This window comes from Bufo gargarizans, chromosome 2 (genome assembly GCF_014858855.1).
Source record: "Bufo gargarizans isolate SCDJY-AF-19 chromosome 2, ASM1485885v1, whole genome shotgun sequence".
Classification (NCBI taxonomy): domain Eukaryota; kingdom Metazoa; phylum Chordata; class Amphibia; order Anura; family Bufonidae; genus Bufo; species Bufo gargarizans.
This window is the reverse complement of record NC_058081.1, coordinates 165,992,599-166,014,712: the sequence shown is the minus strand read 5'-3', so window position 1 is coordinate 166,014,712 and position 22,114 is coordinate 165,992,599. Positions and strand designations below refer to the sequence as shown.

At 42.7% G+C, this 22,114-nt stretch overlaps 1 protein-coding gene across 3 annotated transcripts in view; it reads right to left on the bottom strand.

Annotated features, from left to right (window-relative positions):
• UNC13C (unc-13 homolog C) overlaps window positions 1–22,114 on the bottom strand; it is a 908,495-nt gene that overhangs the window by 772,438 nt on the left and 113,943 nt on the right. For all 3 annotated transcript variants that reach the window (XM_044279668.1, XM_044279669.1, XM_044279667.1), the window contains exons 2-3: window positions 21,981–22,003; window positions 21,389–21,450 (exon numbers count right to left, since the gene is read on the bottom strand). In XM_044279668.1, coding sequence (XP_044135603.1) covers window positions 21,389–21,450; window positions 21,981–22,003 — 85 coding nt within the window. The remainder of the gene's footprint in view (window positions 1–21,388; window positions 21,451–21,980; window positions 22,004–22,114) is intronic.

The following is a 22,114-nucleotide window of genomic DNA, read 5'->3' as shown; positions in this document are numbered from 1 at the left end:
AAATATGTATTTTTATCACAAGACTCAATTTTAGATTTATCTTTATTTTTTGGGCAAAAAGATTGAAATCATCATTTAAGAATAGAATCTTCTCAAGAAAAAATGTCAAAAGTTCACTTCAGTTATGTACAATGAAAGTGAAACACCGTGGCCTGGAAAAACCTAATTCAACTAATCTCATATCTCAAATAATATCTAGAAATGTAACTGTCGAAAAACAGGTCCTCTTGTTCATATCTTTGTCTAGACTTCTGTTTCTGATGGATCAGTGACAGATAGGATACCAACATTTTGAAATGGAAGTGTACCTAACTCCAACTTCCTGTAATGAGATTCATCTGTGCTTTCTTTGTACTGGATCAGAGGCTAACTGAACCCAAGTGACAATATTTGCTATCATTAGGGAGGTTAGCAGAAATGTTTCTTCTGTATTAATAATAGAACAAAATAAAGTTGAAACATGGCAATGCAAAGACTATGGACACTGTAGATCTGATTTTTTTTATTTTTATTTATTGTTCATTTGCTTTTTAAATAGAAACTGAAGCAACTCTCTAAAACAATCTTCCACTTCTTGTGTGCTAGAAGCTAGAAGTAGTAAGTCCAGGAATGAAGCTATAATGATGCATGAGAGCTAGTGAAGGCAGCATATGCTGTGAAGATACGAGATGTGCAGCACCTGAAAGTGCGGATACTGGAAGCCTGTGCTAGCATTTCTCCTGCGGTGTTGCTATCAGTGTGTGAAGAGTGGGAGAAGAGGGTTGCATTGACAATCCAACACAATGGGCAGCACATTGAACACATTTTATAAGTGGTCAGAAACTTGTAAATAACTCATGAAGTAATAAAGTTACGTTAAAAGCACACCATTGTTTTTCTTGTGAAATTCCCAATAAGTTTGATGTGTCACATGACCCTCTTCCTATTAAAAAAACAAAAGTTGGATTCAAAATGGCTGACTTCAAAACGGCCGCCATGGTCACCACCCATCTTGAAAAGTTTCTCCCCTCACATATACTAATGTGCCACAAACAGGAAGTTAATATCACCAACCATTCCCATTTTATTAAGGTGTATCCATATAAATGGACCACCCTGTATATTACTGAAAAATAAATATTCACAGGAGAAAAATCTGAAGCTAAGAGTAGGATGTAAATCTCTGAAAAATAATGAAGGAATGAAAACTGCAACCTCGAGCATTTTTTACCAATGAAAAGGTGTGCATAGCTTTTAAAAAAGTTATATTGGAACCTGCTAAAAGTAGCTGTTCCAGCTGAAGAGAATCTTGTTCTGTCCAGCCTACCTACTTATCCATAATTCAACAACTATTTTTTAAGCTCAGCTAGATTGAAAAGTCTTTGCCAATAGGGAGACACCTGTCAGTAACCAGTCAAGGCAGGGAGTGATAGGCTGGTGTGGAATCAACCTCATGACTTTTCTTTCGATTCCTCACTTGTTTTAAAACTGGGGCACATTTTAGGCATTTTAGACTCTGGTCTTAATAAAGCCCTGCATTAGCGGTGTAACTGCTTAAGTTATGAAGAGGCGCCGGACTCTGCATAACTTTGGCAGATCCTCTGCTACTTCTAAGTGTAAGACAGCTTCCTAGCTGTCTAACATTTAGACCATTTTCTGTGCCTAAAACAGGCATAGAAAATGGTAAATGAGACGGGCCTACTGGCCCATCCCTTTCCTCGCCCATGCTATGCCTACTTTTTTAGACCTGGCTTGAGCGAGGAGAAGTCGCAAGTTCTTTGCGCCGCAATCTGCCCAAAAATATGCCTAACTTAGGCATATTTCAGCTTAATAATTTACCCCCTATGTTTTTTCCTCTGCTGTGGCATTTCGGAATAAAACATAGTTGTTTGTGAGCAGATTGCCTCTTGGTATTTCATGGTACCGTGGTTTATGCAGCATGACACTCCTGACAGGTCCCCTTTAACCCCTTTTCACATTATGAAGTACAGTTGCAGTATAGGTTTTTTAAAAGTAAAAAAAAAAATAACAAGTTTGATATCGCCGCATTCTTATTGAGCCGCACAATAGGGACGTCAGATCATTTTAGTGCACAGTGAACGCTGTGATATCAAAACCTTTACTTTTTTTACCACAAAGAAAATGTGTTTCCTGTTTTCCAATACGAGATATGGTAAATTAAATGGCGGCATTAAAAAATGCATCTTCTCCCACAAAAAATAAGCCCTCATATAGCTATGTGAATTTAAAAACAAAGTACCGTAATAGTTATTCTGATGTGCGGGAGGAAAAATAAAAAATGCAAAAATTAAAATAGGCCTCGATGCCAAAGGGTTAAGGGCAAATCTTAGGTTTGGCCTCTTACACACAAACGTATTTTTGTTTTCCGTTTACGTTCCTTTTTTTGCGTTCCTGTATACAGACAGTATACGGAACCAGTCATTCCACCTTCCATTTCCGTATTTCTGTTTTTCTGTTGCGTTCAAAGATAGAACATGTCCTATTATTGTCTGCATAACGGACAAGGATAGTACTGTTCTACCAGGGGCCAGCTGTTCTGTTCCACAAAATACGGAATGCACACGGACGTCATCCGTTTTTTTTTACAGATCCGTTTTTTGCGGACCTCAAAATATTGAAAAAGACATACGGTCATGTGCAATAGGCCTTACTTTCTCAAAACTCAGTGCTGATAAATGTATATATATTTATAGTTGTTGGAGCTTAGTTTTCCTGATACAGAAGTCATAATTTCCTGCACAGGACATACTGTAGAATGCAAAAGAAACCTTTAGAACATAGACCATAGTTATGGGGGGAGCACTCTCCCAGCCGGCCATTCTCACTAGTATTGACATGCAGATACATGGTGGCCATCATTCACTGGTGGGCAGAGGGGCGCTCATCTCATAAATACTTCAAACTTCTAACTGTGAATTCACTGTATTCATTAAATGTGTAAAACTACATTTGTTTTACTAATTAAAACTATATATATATATATATATTATTATATTATTTTTTTTTATTTTTTTTTCGATGGTAGATTTTTTTTTTAATTTAGATGTTTCACAGCTCTTGTGTGAGCTGCTTCTAGACTTTTAACAGCAGTTCAGAGATATGTCCTTCAGCAACCACATGGACATAGGAACCAGGTGTCTGGAGGTGACATTCATTTCTATGGAAAATATGTGACCACCACCTTTTTACCTCTTAATGCACAATGCCATACATGTACAGTATTATGCACCCGCAATTGTATGCACCATGGTAATCTGCCTACTGAACTCTGCATGAGGCATAGCTCAGCAGGTATAGTGAAATAATCCTATTTGCAGTGTCTTAGCTTGGGGTGGCCCCAACGCTACACTGGGTCCCCTGGACACTGTTGAGGTGTCAACACTTGTTGCTGCTTTCCGGAATGGATGGTAAGACTTGATGCATCCCAGTGGGAAATAAGTCCAGAGAGTCAGGGTCTACAGTAACCAGGGTGCTTCTTTACTGGAGGGATTCAGGTGCAAAAATAATACAGGTGAGACATAAGGCTGGCTCTCCAGTCTCCTCCCTGGCAGTAGAAGGGTTTGATGCTGAGAAAAAGGGCTGAGCCAGCAGTCTTTCTCTCTCTCTCTCTCTCTCTCTCTCTCTCTCAGTAGGCTGGTACCCTGCCCAAATCTTGAAGGTCCACAGTCTGTAGCTCAGTAGTCCGGGATGCTACTTGGTCACAAGGCTAATGACCCATCGTCTGCCGCTCAGAGTCCCCATCTCAGTGTCTTCTTTGGGTTACTCATGCAGACTGGTATGAGTCTAGGGGTTCTGACAATACTCTTTATATACAGTTTCTAGCTAGACTGGAACCTTCCAGTGGGACGGCTGGAGAAGCCTAGCACAAACAGATACATTGTAACACTTTTGGTCTCTCATAGACATTCATTAGAGCTTCAATGGCAACGACACAGTTTTTTCCAGATAAAAACAAGTTTCAAGAGATACCAGCTTCTCATTAAAAGTCCCAAAAGTCGCTCAGTATGCATTAACCCTTTCCACAGAGTCTTGCAAATACAGTGCAAATGAACACGATACATATCACAACATACATATAAAATGTAGTTGCACAGTATTAAACAGTGCAAGTTAACCCTTTCAAGAGAAATAGAATAAGAAGTTTTAACTTTGCATAGGGGAAACAGGGGAAAATGTCCACAAATGTCCAGACTTCACAGTACCCCTAGTCACTACATATTCATCATAATAGATCGCTATTAGGGTAAATAGGACATGAGATTTAAAGATCCCATTTAATAGTTATTAAATAAAAAATAAAAAAGTTAAAAAAGCACCAAAATATTAAAAGTTTAAATTACCCCCCTTTTTCCCAATTTTACATATAAAAATATATAAACTATAAAAAAAAAAAAAAAAACATGAGGTATTGCTGTGTCTGAAAATGTCTGAACTATTAAAATATTTCACAAAATTCCCTGTGTGGTGAACGCCGTAACAGAAAAAATAGAAAAACACATAATTTGTCATTTTTTTGTCATCTTGTCCCCCACCAAAAAATGGAATAACAATGATTTAAAAGTACATTAGTACATACCACAAAATGGTACCAATAAAAACTACAGATTGTTACGCAAAATAAGCAAGCCCTCATACAGTTCTGTAGACTTCAATATTAAAAAGTTATTGCTGTCTGAATGTGGCGATGCAAATAAAAGTTTCAAGGGTTATTTTTACAAACAAAATAGAAACTATACAAGTTTGGTATCGCCGCAATCATATTGAGCCACAGAATAAGGATTTTTAGCACACAGTAAACGCTGTGATGTAAAAACCCCAAATTATCTTGGCGGAATTGTGTTTTGTTTTTGTTTTTGCCCCATGAAGAATTTTTTTTTCCTGTTGGCATCTTGTCTTGCAAAAAATAAGCCCTTATATGGCTATGTGAACGGTAAAATAAAAAAAAAAAGTTATGGCTATTGGAATGTGGGGAGAAAATATGAAAAAATGCAAATAGGCCCAGTCTTTAAAGTGTTAATGGTCAATTCTGTGCTATCTGTCTAAATGTTTATAATATTGGTGTTACCGTTTATTGTTACACTACCTGGGGTGAAAATGAGATGACTGCTGAGAAGTGTTTTTGACAGAACAGGAAGTGTCAGTTTTTTATGAGAGTCAGTGCTCAAAGTAAAAAAAACTGCAAGATTTATTTTTTTAATACAGAACATTGTCAAAAATATTGTAAAAATGTGTTTAAATAATAGGTCATTTGCTGTCTATTAGCCATAAGGTCAGTATTTTTGAACAAATAGATGACAGACTTGATTTAAGATGACAGTTTAATTTTGTACAAGTACAACCATATTTTTCACCCTATAAGACGCACCTGCCCAAAAGATGTACCTAGGTTTTTGAGGAGGAAAAAAAGAAAATATTTTGAACCAAAGGTGTGCTTTTGGAGGGTTTTGAACTAATGGTGGTCTGTGGATGACACTATTATTGGGGATCTGTGGATGACGCACTGTTATGGATCTGTGGAGGACACACTGTTATGAGGGATCTGTGGATGGCACTGTTATGGGGGGATCTGGGGATGGCACTGTTATGGGGAGGTTCTGTGGATGGCATTGTTATGAGGGGGATCTGTGTATGGCACTGTTATAGGGGATCTGTGGATGTTACTTATGGGGTATCTGTGGCTGGCACTGTTATGGGAGCATCTGTGGATGACACACATATAACATCTTATGCTATATATGTGTCATTCACAGATATCCCCCATAACAGTGTCCCTGTTTACAGTAAATAGTGATCCTAATATAAGTGGGGGCCAGCAACTGGTGTTAAAACGCTGCGGGGCCCGGTGCAGTCACTGTTCTCTAATACACTGGGCCCCGCACACACCAGTATTCAGATCTAAACTGTAGGCAATTGATATTTAAACTACAAGGTAGCGCAATCCATGTACCTTAGTACTCACTATTGAACACCCGTACTTGCAGGCAGGCTAGCCGGTCACACATTTCCTCACAGTGCATGCTCCCCCTGCATTATTAATAAAGAGCAAAATAGTTATAATAGAGGCTCCACAGTGTTTTCTGTAGCTGGTCTCCCTAAGATCAGCTATTGTTTTGTTTAAGTAGTCTCCAAGGCATTGCTTCCGGTTAGCCAGAATCCTACTCCACACTGTTGAGGGGCAACACCCTGAAACAGCTGTCTGTGGATGGATAACTGGCTTAGGTCTTCCCTGTCACATCCTTAAAGTTTGTAAAAGAGCGGGATCTTGACATAGGGGCCACTTAATATGGTGGATTTGGCAATCTCTGTAATGGGGACACCGCTTTGCTCGTTTTTCCTTCCATTGAGGGATATCTGGCTGTCACTGTGTTGAAGACCCATAACTGGGGCTCCACGCTTTGCACTTTGGATTGCTGTGTCAAGACTCTTAAATCAGGCTCCACAGTGTTTTCTGTAGCTGGTCTCCCTAAGATCAGCTATTGTTTTGTTTCATTATTAAATTGGGTAGAGCAGGCGCCGTGAGGAAGTGACAAGTGAGTGACTGGCCAGCCTGCCTGGAAGTACGGGCGTTCAATAGTGACTACTAAGGTACGCGGATTGCGCTACCTTGTAGTTTAAATATGGATTGCCTACAGTTAACATATTAATTGACTACAGTTTACATCTAAATACTTATGCAGGCCTGGTGTAAGAGTACAGTGACTACACTAGGCCCCATCGCAAATTGCCTCCAGCTCCTCCTCTCTCCCCGCTGATACCGTACATTGCAGCATCGCAGCTTGCGATGTAAAAATAGCAGCATTCGCCCCGTAAGACGCACTGCCGTATACCCTCCACTTTTGAGGGAAAAAAAGTGTATCTTATAGGACAAAAAATACGGTAATCAACATGCATATTAAAATCGTATTAATTTCGAACAATGACAAAACTCTGGATTCCTGTCTTATCTCTTCCCCTAACCTCCCATTTTTGTTATTTTCTCCTTTCTTATCTTTCACTTAATCTAACATCCATTGCAATTAAATAGGGACACTCTATTCTATACTTTTTGACATTTTATTTCAAAATGTTCCTTTTCAAACTGTTGTTATTGACTGCATCATTGCCTTCTTCACATGTAATGCCTGCAGTTATTTTGAAAACCAATAAAAATTATTGGACACAAAAACCCCAATAAGTTCAACTACTTAACAACATACCTTGGAGTTTCTTAGATCACAGAGGTAAAAGCTGAAAAAGGGGAAGTGCTCGGAAGAAAGGGACAACTCATTGGCTATTGTGTTCAGCTGGAGTGTCAAAGTCTCTAGTGTTAGAGTGGTTGCTTGATATATATATATATATATATATATATATACACACACACTCACATAAAGAATTATTAGGAACACCTGTTCTATTTCTCATTAATGCGATTATCTAGTCAACCAATCACATGGCAGTTGCTTCAATGCATGTAGGGTTGTGGTCCTGGTCAAGACAATCTCCTGAACTCCAAACTGAATGTCAGAATGGGAAAGAAAGGTTATTTAAGCAATTTTGAGCATGGCATGGTTTTTGGTGCCAGACGGGCCGGTCTGAGTATTTCACAATCTGCTCAGTTACTGGGATTTTCATGCACAACCATTTCTAGGGTTTACAAAGAATGGTGTGAAAAGGGAAAAACATCCAGTATGCGGCAGTCCTGTGGGCGAAAATGCCTTGTTGATGCTAAAGGGTCAGAGGAGAATGGGCCGACTGATTCAAGCTGATAGGAAAAAGAGGCTACAATTTGCACAAGCTCACCAAAATTGGATGGTTGAAAACTGGAAAAATGGTTTCTTGAACATGACAATGAGTCACTGTACTAAAATGGCCCCCACAGTCACCAGATCTCAACCCAATAGAGCATCTTTGGGATGTGGTGGAACGGGAGCTTTGCGCCCTGGATGTGCATCCCTCAAATCTCCATCAACTGCAAGATGCTATCCTATCAATATGGGCCAACATTTCTAAAGAATGCTATCAGCACCTTGTTGAATCAATTCCACATAGAATTAAGGCAGTTCTGAAGGCAAAAGGGGGTCCAATTTTATTAGTATGGTGTTCCTAATAATTCTTTAGGTAAGTGTATATATATATATATATATATATATATATATGATGAAAGGAGGGCAGCACTCCGGTCTTCGTGGTGAAAAAAAGTGATGTTTTATACACCCAAAAGCAAAGCAGCATTTCAGCTTTCTCAATGGAGCCTTTGTCAAGCTTGTGAGCTTGACAAAGGCTCCATTGAGAGAGCTGATATGCTGCATTGCTTTTGGGTGTGATAAACATCACTTTTTTTCACCACGAAGACTGGAGTGCTGCCCTCCTTTTATAATTTCTAATTTATTGTTCCTGGTCCAGGAACTATTGCGGATTTGCACCTGGCATACCTATAGAGTGCTGCTGTTTGTTTTCTTTTCTTATATATACACTCACCTAAAGAATTATTAGGCACATGATACTAATACGGTGTTGGACCCCCTTTTGCCTTCAGAACTGCCTTAATTCTACGTGGCATTGATTCAACAAGGTGCTGATAGCATTCTTTAGAAATGTTGGCCCATATTGATAGGATAGCATCTTGCAGTTGATGGAGATTTGAGGGTTGCACATCCAGGGCACGAAGCTCCCGTTCCACCACATCCCAAAGATGCTTTATTGGGTTGAGATCTGGTGACTGTGGGGGCCATTTTAGTACAGTGAACTCATTGTCATGTTCAAGAAACCAATTTGAAATGATTCGAGCTTTGTGACATGGTGCATTATCCTGCTGGAAGTAGCCATCAGAGGATGGGTACATGGTGGTCATGAAGGGATGGACATGGTCAGAAACAACGCTCAGGTAGCCCGTGGCATTTAACCGATGGCCAATTGGCACTAAGGGGCCTAAAGTGTGCCCAGAAAACATCCCCCACACCATTACACCACCACCACCAGCCTGCACAGTGGTAACAAGGCATGATGGATACATGTTCTCATTCTGTTTACGCCAAATTCGGACTCTACCATTTGAATGTCTCAACAGAAATCGAGACTCATCAGACCAGGCAACATTTTTCCAGTCTTCAACAGTCCAATTTTAATGAGCTTATGCAAATTGTAGCCTCTTTTTCCTATTTGTAGTGGAGAGGAGTGGTACCCGGTGGGGTCTTCTGCTGTTGTAGCCCACCTTTCTTTACCATTCTGACATTCCGTTTGGAGTTCAGGAGATTGTCTTGACCAGGACCACAACCCTACATGCATTGAAGCAACTGCCATGTGATTGGTTGACTAGATAATCGCATTCATGAGAAATAGAACAGGTGTTCCTAATAATTCTTTAGGTGAGTGTATATACACAGTGCTGCCCATAATTATTCATACCCCAGGCAAATTTTGACTTAAAGTTACTTTTATTCAAACAGCAAGTAATTTTTTGACGGGAAATGACATATGTGTCTCCCAAAAGATAATAAGATGATGTACAAGAGGCATTATTGTGGGAAAAAAACATTTCTCAGCTATTTTTACATTTGAGCAAAAAATACAAGATGTTCCGCACTGTCGAAAATCTCAGGGGACGTGGTAGGAATCCAAAAGTGACACCTGTGCTGGCCAGGAGTATAGTTAGAGAGGTGAAAAAGAATCACCACCAAGGCCACCCTGGTGAATCTGCTGGTGCCAATGTCTCAAGGCAGGGAATCCAACGGATGCTGCACGCTGCTGGGTTCTACGGATGCAGACCAAGGAGGACGCCACTTCTTCAGATAAGGCACACAAAAGCTCGCTTAGCCCTTGCAAAAGCTAATCTGGACAAAGAAGAAGACTTTTGGTCTTCTGTGTTATGGTCAGATGAAACAAAAATGTTATTGTTTGGTCACGATGATGTTTCCTTCATTTGGTGTAAAAAAGGAGAAGCCTTCAACCCAAAGAACACCATGCCCACTGTCTAACATGGTGGTGGGAACCTAATGCTTTGGAGGTGTTTTTCAGCCAATGGACCAGGGAACCTAATCACAGTAAACGGCACCATGAAAAAAGAGCAATACATGAGGAATCTCAACGACAACATCAGGCAGTCTGCAGAGAAACTTGGCCTTGGGCACCAGTGGACATTTCAGCATGACAATGACCCAAAACACACAGCAAAAGTGGTGAAGAAATGGTTAGCAGACAACAACATTAAAGTTTTGGAGTGGCCCAGCCAGAGTCCAAACTTGAATCCAATTGAGAATCTGTGGAGGGAGCTGAAGATCAGGGTGATGGCAAGAAGACGCTCCAACCTGAAAGATTTGGAGCTCATTGCTAAAGATGAATGGGAAAAAATACCTGTCGACATGCAATAAGCTGGTCTGTAATTATAGGAAGCATTTGATTGCTGTAATAGCCAATAAAGGCTTTTCTATTGATTATTGAGAAGGGTATGAATAATTTTGGACTGGGCACTTTTTGCTCAAATGTAAATAAAAGCTGAGAAATTGTTTTTTTTCCACAATAATGCCTCTTGTACATCGTCTTATTATCTTTTGGGAGACACCTATGCAATTTCCCATTAAAAAAAATTACTTGCTGGTTGAATAAAAGTAACTTCAAGTCAAAATGATTTGCCTGGGGTATGAATTATTATGGGCAGCACTGTGTGTATATATATATATATATATATATATATATATAACTAGAAGACAACAAGGAATACGATCAGGGGTGGATTGGCCATAGACTCTACAGAGAAATTTCCCAGTGGGCCGATGCCTAGGAGGGCCACCCAATTCCTCTTCACTGCCACCAGCTGGATACATAATGATCTTATTCTCTCCCACACACCTGGCCAGCAGCCGCAGGTGTCCTCCTTAATTTAACTGTATCTATGTCCTGTGCAGCTGGTGGCAGTATTTTGTGCAGCACTGTGGTATTTGGCCCAGATGGGGCAGTGTATTGTTCTGCACTACTATGGTATTTCTGGCCCTGCCTAATTATGTCGCCCCACCTTCTGTCAGTTTGTACCTACCTACAACATGGGGCCATTTTTTCAAGGCCACTTTTGGAATACGATTACATGACCCTTGGCCCATAATGCCTTGGAGTCTGCCTAAGCTAGTCAGAACAATACTGACACATGTCAAAGGCAGTATATAAAATCTCAACTAGGAAATGCATGTGTTCTGAGTTTATACTGTACATTGCTGTCAAAGGACTTCTCATAGAGAGAGGCACATCAAATTTCTGAGCAGCAGATTGTTCGGTCTAAACAGCGATCTGCTACTCAAAAACAATTATTCTGAATGGGTACAAGCTATCGCAATAACGATCCCTCGTCCTCATACGTCCTCGCTGCTCCTAAAAGGAGGCTCTAGTATCCTGTTGAGCTGCTTCGAGCCTTGAGGATTTGATACAGTTGGGCATGGAGGCATAAAAGTTCCATATGGTATTCTGCAGCACATTTGCCCACAGAAGTTGCAGCTGGGCCTGGAGATCCTGAACACTCATAGGCTGCAGTAGCTGGTTTCCCAGCTGGTCTCATAAATGCACTAGTCTGCTGAAAAATGTCAGTTGGAGGCTCTGTCATAAGAGGCAATACATGTTGCTACAGGATGTCCTGCACATATCTGTCACGGACGGTGTACGGGAAACAAGACAATACAACATGCATATATGACTCGCTGGATCCAAAGCTAAGGAACCAAAAGGGAGACCCCTGCACCAGACCTGGCACTTTCCCTGGCTGCTCAGCCTATGCAAAAATCCCAGAGGTGGATGGTTGCATATCCACGTACCTCGACTATATAACACCTGAATACCCTACAATAGTGAGGGGACACGACCACCGGCTCCCTACACCAGACACGGAGGGAGTCAGGGTCACCTGGGATCCAGCAAACAGAAAATAACAGATAAATGTACAGCACTTAACTTTGTAGCAGACTGGGAAAAAGGATCAGCATGCACACACACTCCAGGAAGTTGTATAAGCCGCCCAGTAATGCATTATGGGGCGGAATTTAAAGGGATGCAATCAGTCCAACTACATGACAGCTGAGAAAGGCTAACGAGATGAGGAACTGAACACCACAACAAAGAAACCTCAAGGAGGAGGTTCTGAAAGGCTTCTGTAAGAGCTTCTCAGCTGTCTGGTTGTGACAGTACCCCTCCCTCTACGAGTGGACTCCGGACACTCAGAGCCCACCTTCTCAGGATGGGAGCTATGGAAAGCCCTGATGAGACGAGAGGCCCTAATGTCCGTCACTGGGACCCACATCCTCTCCTCAGGACCATAACCTTCCCAATGAACAAGGTACTGGAGAGAACCGCGGACAAGACGAGAATCCACAATCCTAGAGACCTGAAATTCAAGATTCCCATCAACCATAATTGGAGGAGGAGGCAAAGGCGAGGGTGCAATGGGTTGAACATAAGGTTTCAATAAGGACTTATGAAAAACATTATGAATCTTCCAAGTCTGAGGAAGATCAAGACGGTAGGCAACAGGATTGATGACAGACAGGATTTTGTAAGGCCCAATAAACCTAGGACCCAACTTCCAGGAGGGAACCTTCAATTTGATATTCTTGGTAGACAACCACACCAGATCACCAACATTCAGGTCCGGACCAAGCACACGTCTCTTATCTGCCACACGCTTATATCTCTCACTCATGCTCTTTAGATTATCCTGAATATTTTGCCAAATAGATGACAAAGACGAGGAGAATCTGTCCTCATCAGGTAAACCAGAAGACCCCTCTCCCGAGAAAGTCCCAAACTGCGGATGAAACCCATATGCACCAAAAAATGGTGACTTATCAGAGGACTCTTGATGACGGTTATTTAAAGCAAACTCAGCAAGAGACAAAAAAGAACACCAATCCTCCTGATTCTCCGCCACAAAACAGCGCAGATATGTCTCCAGATTCTGATTGACGCGCTCCGTCTGGCCAGTCGACTGTGGGTGGAAAGCAGAAGAGAATGACAACCGAACCCCCAAGCGAGAACAGAAAGCCCTCCAGAATCTGGAAACAAACTGCGTGCCCCTATCAGAGACTATGTCTGAAGGAATACCGTGCAATTTGACAATGTGATCAATAAATGCCTGCGCCAGCGTCTTAGCTTTGGGAAAACCAGGAAAAGGGATGAAATGCACCATTTTGCTAAAACGGTCCACCACCACCAGAATCACAGTCTTCCCCGAGGAACGAGGCAGGTCCGTTATGAAGTCCATGGACAGATGTGTCCAAGGACGGGAAGGAATGGGTAAGGGAAGGAGAGGACCTGATGGCCGTGAATGAGGGACTTTGGCACGAGCGCAAGTCTCGCAGGCTGCCACAAAACCCTCAACCGACTTACAAAGCGCAGGCCACCAGAATCTCCGAGCGATGAGATCCAGTGTGGCTCTTGCCCCCGGGTGCCCAGCAAGGACCGTATCGTGGTGTTCCTTAAAAATCTTGTGTCTTAAAGCGAGAGGCACAAACAACCTCCCAGGAGGACAAAGATCAGGAGCCTCTGACTGGGCTGCCTGCACCTCTGCCTCCAATTCAGAAAAAAGAGCAGAGACCACCACACCTTCGGCCAAAATGGGACCCGGGTCTTCAAAATTCCCGCCTCCTGGAAAACAACGTGACAGGGCATCTGCCTTCACATTCTTAACCCCAGGGCGGAACGTGACAACAAAATTAAATCTTGAAAAGAACAAAGACCATCTGGCCTGTCTCGGGTTCAGACGCTTGGCTGACTCCAAGTAGGCCAGATTTTTATGGTCAGTAAACACGGCAATAGGGTTTCTGGCTCTCTCTAGCCAATGGCGCCATTCCTCAAAAGCCAACTTGATGGCCAACAATTCCCTATCTCCCACATCGTAATTTCTCTCTGCGGAGGAGAGTTTTTTCGAGAAAAAGGCACACGGTCGCCATTTGGCAGGAGAGGAACCCTGAGACAAGACCGCACCCACACCCACCTCAGAAGCATCAACCTCAACTATGAAGGGTAAAGAAATATCAGGTTGCACCAAGATGGGAGCGGAAGCAAAACTCTCCTTGATATTAGAAAAAGCCTTACGTGCCTCTACCGACCAAGAAGAAAAATCTACCCCCTTTCTGGTCATATCAGTGAGTGGTTTAACAATAGAGGAATAATTCAAAATAAACTTCCTGTAATAATTGACAAAGCCCAAAAAACGCATCAGCGCCTTCTGATTCTCAGGAAGCTCCCACTCAAGCACAGCACGGACCTTCTCGGGTCCATGCGAAAACCAGAAGCGGAGAGAAGAAACCCCAGAAATTGAATTTCTGGAACAGCAAACACACATTTTTCCAGTTTCGCATATAATTTATTCTCCCGCAGAATGAGCAATACCTGACGTAAATGTTCCTTATGAGTTTTGAAATCAGGAGAAAAAAATCAAAATGTCATCCAAATACACTAATACAAATTTGCCCATCAAATGATAAAAAATGCTGTTCACGAAATGCTGAAAAACGGCTGGGGCATTCATCAAACCAAAAGGCATAACCAAATTTTCAAAATGGCCCTCAGGGGTATTGAAGGCCGTCTTCCATTCGTCTCCTTCTCTGACCCTGACCAGGTTGTATGCCCCTCTTAGATCTAATTTGGAAAAGACTTTAGCCCAAACAACCTGGTTAAACAGGTCCGGGATCAGAGGAAGCGGATAAGGGTCACGAATAGTGATACTGTTCAGCTCCCTGAAATCCAGACAAGGTCTTAAAGAACCATCTTTTTTCTTAACAAAGAAAAAACAAGCGGCAACAGGTGACTTCGAGGGTCGTATGTGTCCTTTTCTCAGACTCTCAGAGATATAAGCACGCATGGCCACCCTTTCAGGTTGGGAGAGATTGTATAAACGAGATTTAGGCAGCTTGGCGCCTGGGATGAGATTAATAGGGCAATTGTACTCCCTGTGCGGAGGCAAATCCTGAACTCCACTCTCAGAGAAGACATCCGAAAATTCAGAGAGAAAAGATGGTACAGTCTTAGTAGCAACCTCAGAAACAGATGTCGTGAGGCAATTCTCTCAGCAAAAGTCACTCCAACCATTTATTTGCCTAGTATGCCAATCAATGGTGGGGTTATGTTTAGTGAGCCAGGGTAACCCCAACACTAGAGGAGTAGGCAAACCGCTAAGGACGAAACATGACACATCCTCAACATGAGCATCACTCACAATTAAACGGATATTGTGAACTATGCCCTTTAATGATTTCTGAGAAAGTGGAGCGGAATCAATAGCAAAAACAGGAATATCCTTTCCCAAAGTGCACACCTGGAAACAAGGAGTTATTGCAAATTGATTATCAATGAGATTGACAGCTGCTCCACTATCCACAAAAATCTCACAAAAAATGATCTTGCTCTCTAGCGCCACCCTAGCAGGCAGGACAAAACGGGAACTACAAGCAAACGGAAGACCTTCAATTTCCGCCTCAACCCTGCCAATAGTAACAGACGGAACATTTTTAAAAGATTTTTTCCTCTTTGTTTCTTTATTACTTCCAGAGAACTGCCTGAATCTCCTAGAGGGACAAACATTTGCCAAATGATTTATACCTCCACAACAAAAACAAACCCTCCCATGCGGGCTGAATCTTCTATTGTCACAAGCAATCAACCCCAGCTGCATGGGCTCCTGCTCAGAAGGGGCTGACAGCGACTGAGACCCCTGCGCACAGAATGGGACCGCTGCACTGTCCAGGGACTGAGTATGAAAGGAAGGAGAGATCTCTCCTCTCTCTCTAAGACGCCTGTCAATACAAACGGCCTGAGACATAGCAGAGTCCATGGAAATAGGCCTTTCATGAAAGGCAAATGCGTCTTTCAATCCCTCTGAAAGACCATGGCAAAATTGACTTCGGAATGCAGCATCATTCCAACCAGTATCAGCTGCCCATCTCCAAAATTCTGAGCATTATATATCTGCGGATTGTTTACCCTGGCATAATAGACGTAGTCTAGACTCAGCCAGAACAATACGATCCGGATCATCATATATCTGACCCAGGGCTAAAAAGAATTCATCCACTGAACGGAGGGGTCGTGCCCCCTCCGGCAGCGAAAAGGCCCAGGACTGAGCATTACCCCTGAGCAGTGATATAATGATCCCCACCCTCCGTTCCTCATCACCAGAGGAATGGGGAAGCGTCTCTAAAACGCACAAAATTCTAACTACCCCGGGAAACGTATCCGGGAGCGAGATCTTAGGCTCAGAACAAACTCCATGAACGCAAGCTGAACCGGTCACTTGAAGCTGAGAAAAAGTCTTACGCAGATCAGCTACCTCCAATGAAAGACCCTGGAAGCGTTCAGCCAAAAGTGAAACCGGATCCATGCTTGAGACGGTTTTGGCGGCTTATAATGTCACAGACGGTGTACGGGAAACAAGACAATACAACATGCATATATGACTCACTGGATCCAAAGCTAAGGAACCAAAAGGGAGACCCCTGCACCAGACCTGGCACTTTCCCTGGCTGCTCAGCCTATGCAAAAATCCCAAAGGTGGATGGTTGCATATCCACGTACCTCGACTATATAACACCTGAATACCCTACAATAGTGAGGGGACACGACCACCGGCTCCCTACACCAGACACGGAGGGAGTCAGGGTCACCTGGGATCCAGCAAACAGAAAATAACAGATAAATGTACAGCACTTAACTTTGTAGCAGACTGGGAAAAAGGATCAGCATGCACACACACTCCAGGAAGTTGTATAAGCCACCAGTAATGCATTATGGGGCGGAATTTAAAGGGATGCAATCAGTCCAACTACATGACAGCTGAGAGAGGCTAACGAGATGAGGAACTGAACACCACAACAAAGAAACCTCAAGGAGGAGGTTCTGAAAGGCTTCTGTCAGAGCTTCTCAGCTGTCTGGTTGTGACAATATCATTGAGCTGTCAATGTCCCTCATGTCACTACTAGGGGTGACTGTCATATGCAATCATTACACCCAGGGGCAGGCTAGGACGGGGGGCAGAGAGGCAATTTCCCCCAAAGCCACCCCAAAGCACTGTAAAAATGCCTGCTTGCCCCGTCGGTTGTCTGAGTCTGAGCACCAGTTATATAGTTTTGTAACACACATCGCACTGCACTGTGTACATCCTCTACAGCTGTGTGCACATGTGCTATTCTACATAACCAATGAATTTTCCCCAGCCTGACTCCTCCAACACATGTGGCCACATGGTCGTGACATCACCAAAAGTCCTCTAGCAATCTAAGCTCTAACCTCTACTGCCTACTGGAAGTGTGCATGTGCAGTAAAACCTCCGCAAAGACAGATGACAGGATTGGTGAGGTAATTGAGGCGATTTGAATCGTCGCCAGTGCACCAATCCTCGGCTGTCTGTGCAGGGCTGCGCACAGGCGTAGGGCGCTCTGTGATGTCACACTGTGCGCAGCCTTGCACAGCTGACCGCAGATGCAGTCAGATTGCTTTGAAGGAGAGAGGAGCGGAGGAGCGCAGCGTCCACTCCAGGAGCAGGAAAAGTGTTTTTTATTTTATTTTTATACTTAGGCTGATGGACACTGGGGGCTGTTGGGGGCACTGGGGCTGATGATGGAAAGGTTGCTGGGGGCTGATGAGAGACACTGGGGGTGGGGCTGATGAGAGGCACTGGGGGGCTGATGGAGAGGCTGCTGGGGGCTGATGGAGAGGCTGCTGGGGGGTTGATGGAGAGGCTGCTGGGGGATGATGGAGAGGCACTGAGGGCTGATGGAATGTCACTGGAGGCTGGTGAGAGGCATGGGGGCTGGTGAGAGGCACTATGGGCTGATGGAGAGGCACTGGGCTGATGTAGAGGCTGCTGGGGGCTGATGAGAGGCATTGGGGGCAGATTAGAGGCTGCTGGGGGCTGATGAGAGGCTGCTGGGGGCTGATGAGAGGCTGCTGGGGGCCAGATAGAGAGGCTGCTGGGGGCCAGATAGAGAGGCACTGGGGCCAGATAGAGAGGCACTGGGGATGATAGAGAGGCTGCTGGGGGATGATGAGAGGCATGGGGCTCTTATCTGAGTTCTGATTGGGGGTCATTCATATTGGGGTCTGAGCTGAGGTCTGATTGGGGGTCTGAGCTGAGGTCTGATTGGGGGTATGATATGAGGTCTTATTAGGGTCTTATTAACATTGGGGATATTATTGGGGCTGTTAGCTGAGGTCTGATTAACATTGGTGGTCTGACCCGAGGTATAATGAAGAATATTTTTTTCTTATTGTCCCCCTCTGAAACCTAGGTGCGTCTTATGGGCTGGTGCGTCTTATAGGGCCAAAAATACGGTACTTGCTTGCTCTTCCTCCCGATCTCCCCTACCCCTTGTGTACGCTGCGCGCCATTCACGTCACACGGAGGCACTGGAACGCTAGGGTGAGCCCCGGTCTCCTTCCTGAACTGCAGACCGGTGCCCACTTCCAGCCCTGAGCCCAGCTGCCCTGAGCACTGATCCTGATCCTGCTGGAGTCTTCAGAACTGTAAGTATTTACAGTCATTCACTGTAAGCTATATTATATATATTACTTGTTTTATGTGAGTAAGGGTGCTGGGTGGCTGGAGGAGGGTAGGGATGGAGAAGGGAGAGAGAGGGGTGGATGGAGTGGTTAGTAGGGCATTTGTATATTTGTCTTGCTTCATAACATTGATATCTGTTATAAAACAAGGAAAAGGTGGGTGTGGATGGTGAGCTGATTTGGTGGTGCAATGGGCTAATTGACTGGATTTGCCCCCCAGGACTAAGGCTGCCAGCCGTCCCCTAATACTCCAGCAGTTGGGGCAGTGTGTAGCAGGAATAAATCACTCACCACAAGGCCTTCATACTTAAACCCAACCACTGTGGTATCCAAACAGAAGCTGGATTTATTGCTCAAGATAATACGGTTCTGGGTGCATGGCCTTCATGTTCAGACACTAGAAGGTTGAGATCCTGCGTAGGACCTGTGTTTTACCCTATCATGCCTGGATAAATCCTTCAAGATTCCCACTACCTACAGGAAAATCCTACAGGAAAAAAACATTATATTCACACTACTCCTTATAATAAAAAATCCACAAAAGGTAAATTTATACTGCTCTCTCTAGACCCTACCTAGTGCTGTCAGTGGTTTTGCTTGGTGAAAACTGCTGACAGACTCCCGTGCAGCCTGCATATTTTGAGAGAGTCTCTGTTAAGACAATATGCATCATGAAGAAAAAAAATGGAGTAAAGGTACTATACAACTGCTGTATGTTGCAGTAGTATGTAATACATACAGTCATGTGAAAAAATTAGGACACCCTTTGAAAGCATGTGGTTTTTTGTAACATTTTTAATAAAAGGTTATTTCATCTCCGTTTCAACAATACAGAGAGATTAAAGTAATCCGACTAAACAAAGAAAACTGAAGAAAAGTCTTTTCAAGATCTTCTGTAAATGTCATTCTACAAAAATGCCTATTCTAACTGAGGAAAAAGATAGGACACCCTTGCCCCTAATAGCGAGTGTTACCTCCTTTGGCTGAAATAACTGCAGTGAGACGGTTCTTGTAGCCATCTACCAGTCTTCGACATCGGTCTGAGGAAATTTTACCCCACTCCTCAATGCAGAACTTTTTCAGCTGTGAGATGTTTGAGGGGTTTCTTGCACGTACAGCCCTTTTCAAGTCACCCCACAGCATCTCAATGGCATTCAAATCTGGACTTTGACTTGGCCATTCCAGGACTCTCCATTTCTTCTTTTTCAGCCAATCTTTGGTTGATTTACTAGTATGTTTTGGGTCATTGTCATGTTGCATGGTCCAGTTCCGCTTCAGCTTTAATTTTCTAACTGATGGTCTCACATGTTCTTCAAGCACCTTCTGATACACAGTAGAATTCATCGTGGATTCTATAATGGTGAGCTGACCAGGTCCTGCTGCAGCAAAGCAGCCCCAAACCATGACACTTCCACCTCCATGCTTCACAGTTGGTATGAGGTTCTTTTCTTGGAATGCTGTGTTTGGTTTACGCCAAACATGTCCTCTGCTGTTGTGTCCAAATAATTCAATTTTGGACTCATCTGTCCAAAGAACATTATTCCAGAAGTCCTGGTCTTTGTCAACTTTATCTCTGGCAAATGTCAGTCTGGCCTCGATGTTTCTCTTGGAAAGCAAAGGTTTCCTCCTTGCACACCTCCCATGCAAGTTAAACTTGTACAGTCTCTTTCTGATTGTAGAGGCATGTACTTCTACATCAACAGTAGCCAGAGCCTGCTGTAGTTCTCGAGATGACACTTTAGGGTTTTTGGAGACCTCTTTTAGCATCTTGCGGTCTGCTCTTGGGGTGAACTTGCTGGGGCGACCAGTCCTGGGCATGTTGGCAGTTGTTTTGAAAGCCCTCCACTTGTAGACTATCTTCCGGACAGTGGAATGGCTGATTTCAAAATCTTTTGAGATCTTTTTAAATCCCTTCCCAGACTCATAGGCTGCTACAATCTTTTTTCTGAAGTCCTCTGACAGCTCTTTTGCTCTCACCATGGTGCTCACTCTCACTTCAACAGTCAGGAGCACACCAAACTAAATGTCTGAGGTTTAAATAGGGCAAGCCTCATTCAACATGCAGAGTAACGATCTACTAATTATGTGCACCTGGTGTGATATACCTGTGTGAGATCTGAGCCAATTTAAGAGGGAATACATGTGAGGGTGTCCTATCTTTTTCCTCAGTTAGAATAGGCATTTTTGTAGAATGACATTTACAGAAGATCTTGAAAAGACTTTTCTTCAGTTTTCTTTGTTTAGTTGGATTACTTTAATCTCTCTGTATTGTTGAAACGGAGATGAAATAACCTTTTATTAAAAATGTTACAAAAAACCACATGCTTTCAAAGGGTGTCCTAATTTTTTCACATGACTGTATATGTAACACCTCTGTATCATTCCCTTCAGAACAATCTTCAAAGCAATTTTTTTTCTGTAAGGAATACTTTCTAAGATTACTAAGATCTCCAGAAAACTAAAGAATGGAGGTTGTTATCGAATGACTGTCAGCAGAGATCTTGAATGTTGTGAGGAATTGATTTGGAAAGTATTTTAGAAATTAATATTACAATTGTTTATATAATCAGCTACAATAACACAATTTCTTGACAACAATATTTAAAAGAAACAAACAGAAAATGTAAACATTAAATATAATGAATAAAGTTGTCAGAAACATAACACGAGTGAAAGCTTCGCCAAAGTGGATCTCCAGCCACTTACTGAATTATGCAGTCAATTTAAAAACCTCTAGATTCCCTATATCGGTGATACCATCAGCATATTTATATTATGTTTACATATTTTTGGGGACTTCAGTCCTGATATATCCTAAAAACATTTTGAGAGTTTTATCACAGATATACAATTTTATGAAAAATACAGGTGTACTTACCCGCCAGTCTGTATTTCGTAAAGTTTTGAAGCATCCAAAGAGCTGCCGCCAACTATCCGTGCCTTTTATGGAGAAGAAAATAAAAAGGTAATGTTCTCCACTGAATAAATGGCCTTGTTTAGGTTTACTTATTTAACGCTCACTATACACAGAACACCAAACATGAAATATGTTAAGCAGAGTCAGCTCCAGCCCGCCATAAATTATAAAAAAAAAATAGAAATATTCTAACAAGCTTTGCTACATGTCTCAATCCATGATGGAATACAGAGAGCACATACACCGCACGTAGGACACAAGAAACAAGGAGGTGTCAATGCCAAAATGCAACATTCTTGAAATGGCTTTATCTTGGTCTAATCGTAGGGATATTGATGATGAACCTAGGAACAGGCTTTTAAGAAGTGGTGAGCATCGGGAGTATCCTGGTTAACAATTCAGCACATTTGGTGTTATTATAGGGCAGCAAAAGAATGGGTAACCAGAAGGGGCACATGCAAAATTCCACAAGTAAAATGAAGGAACCGAAAAGGTCAAGTCACAAACAAACATCAACAAGACATGATCCCTTAGGAAAGATGTGATTTAAAACCTTTTCATCCATAGCTTTGCTATCTGAAAGAGAACCAGGAAGAAGGGGAATAGATGTTAGACAAGATTGTCCAAGCAGTCCTGTGAACAACTGACTAGACTTGACATGCTGAAGAGAAATCATTTCTAAGTGGC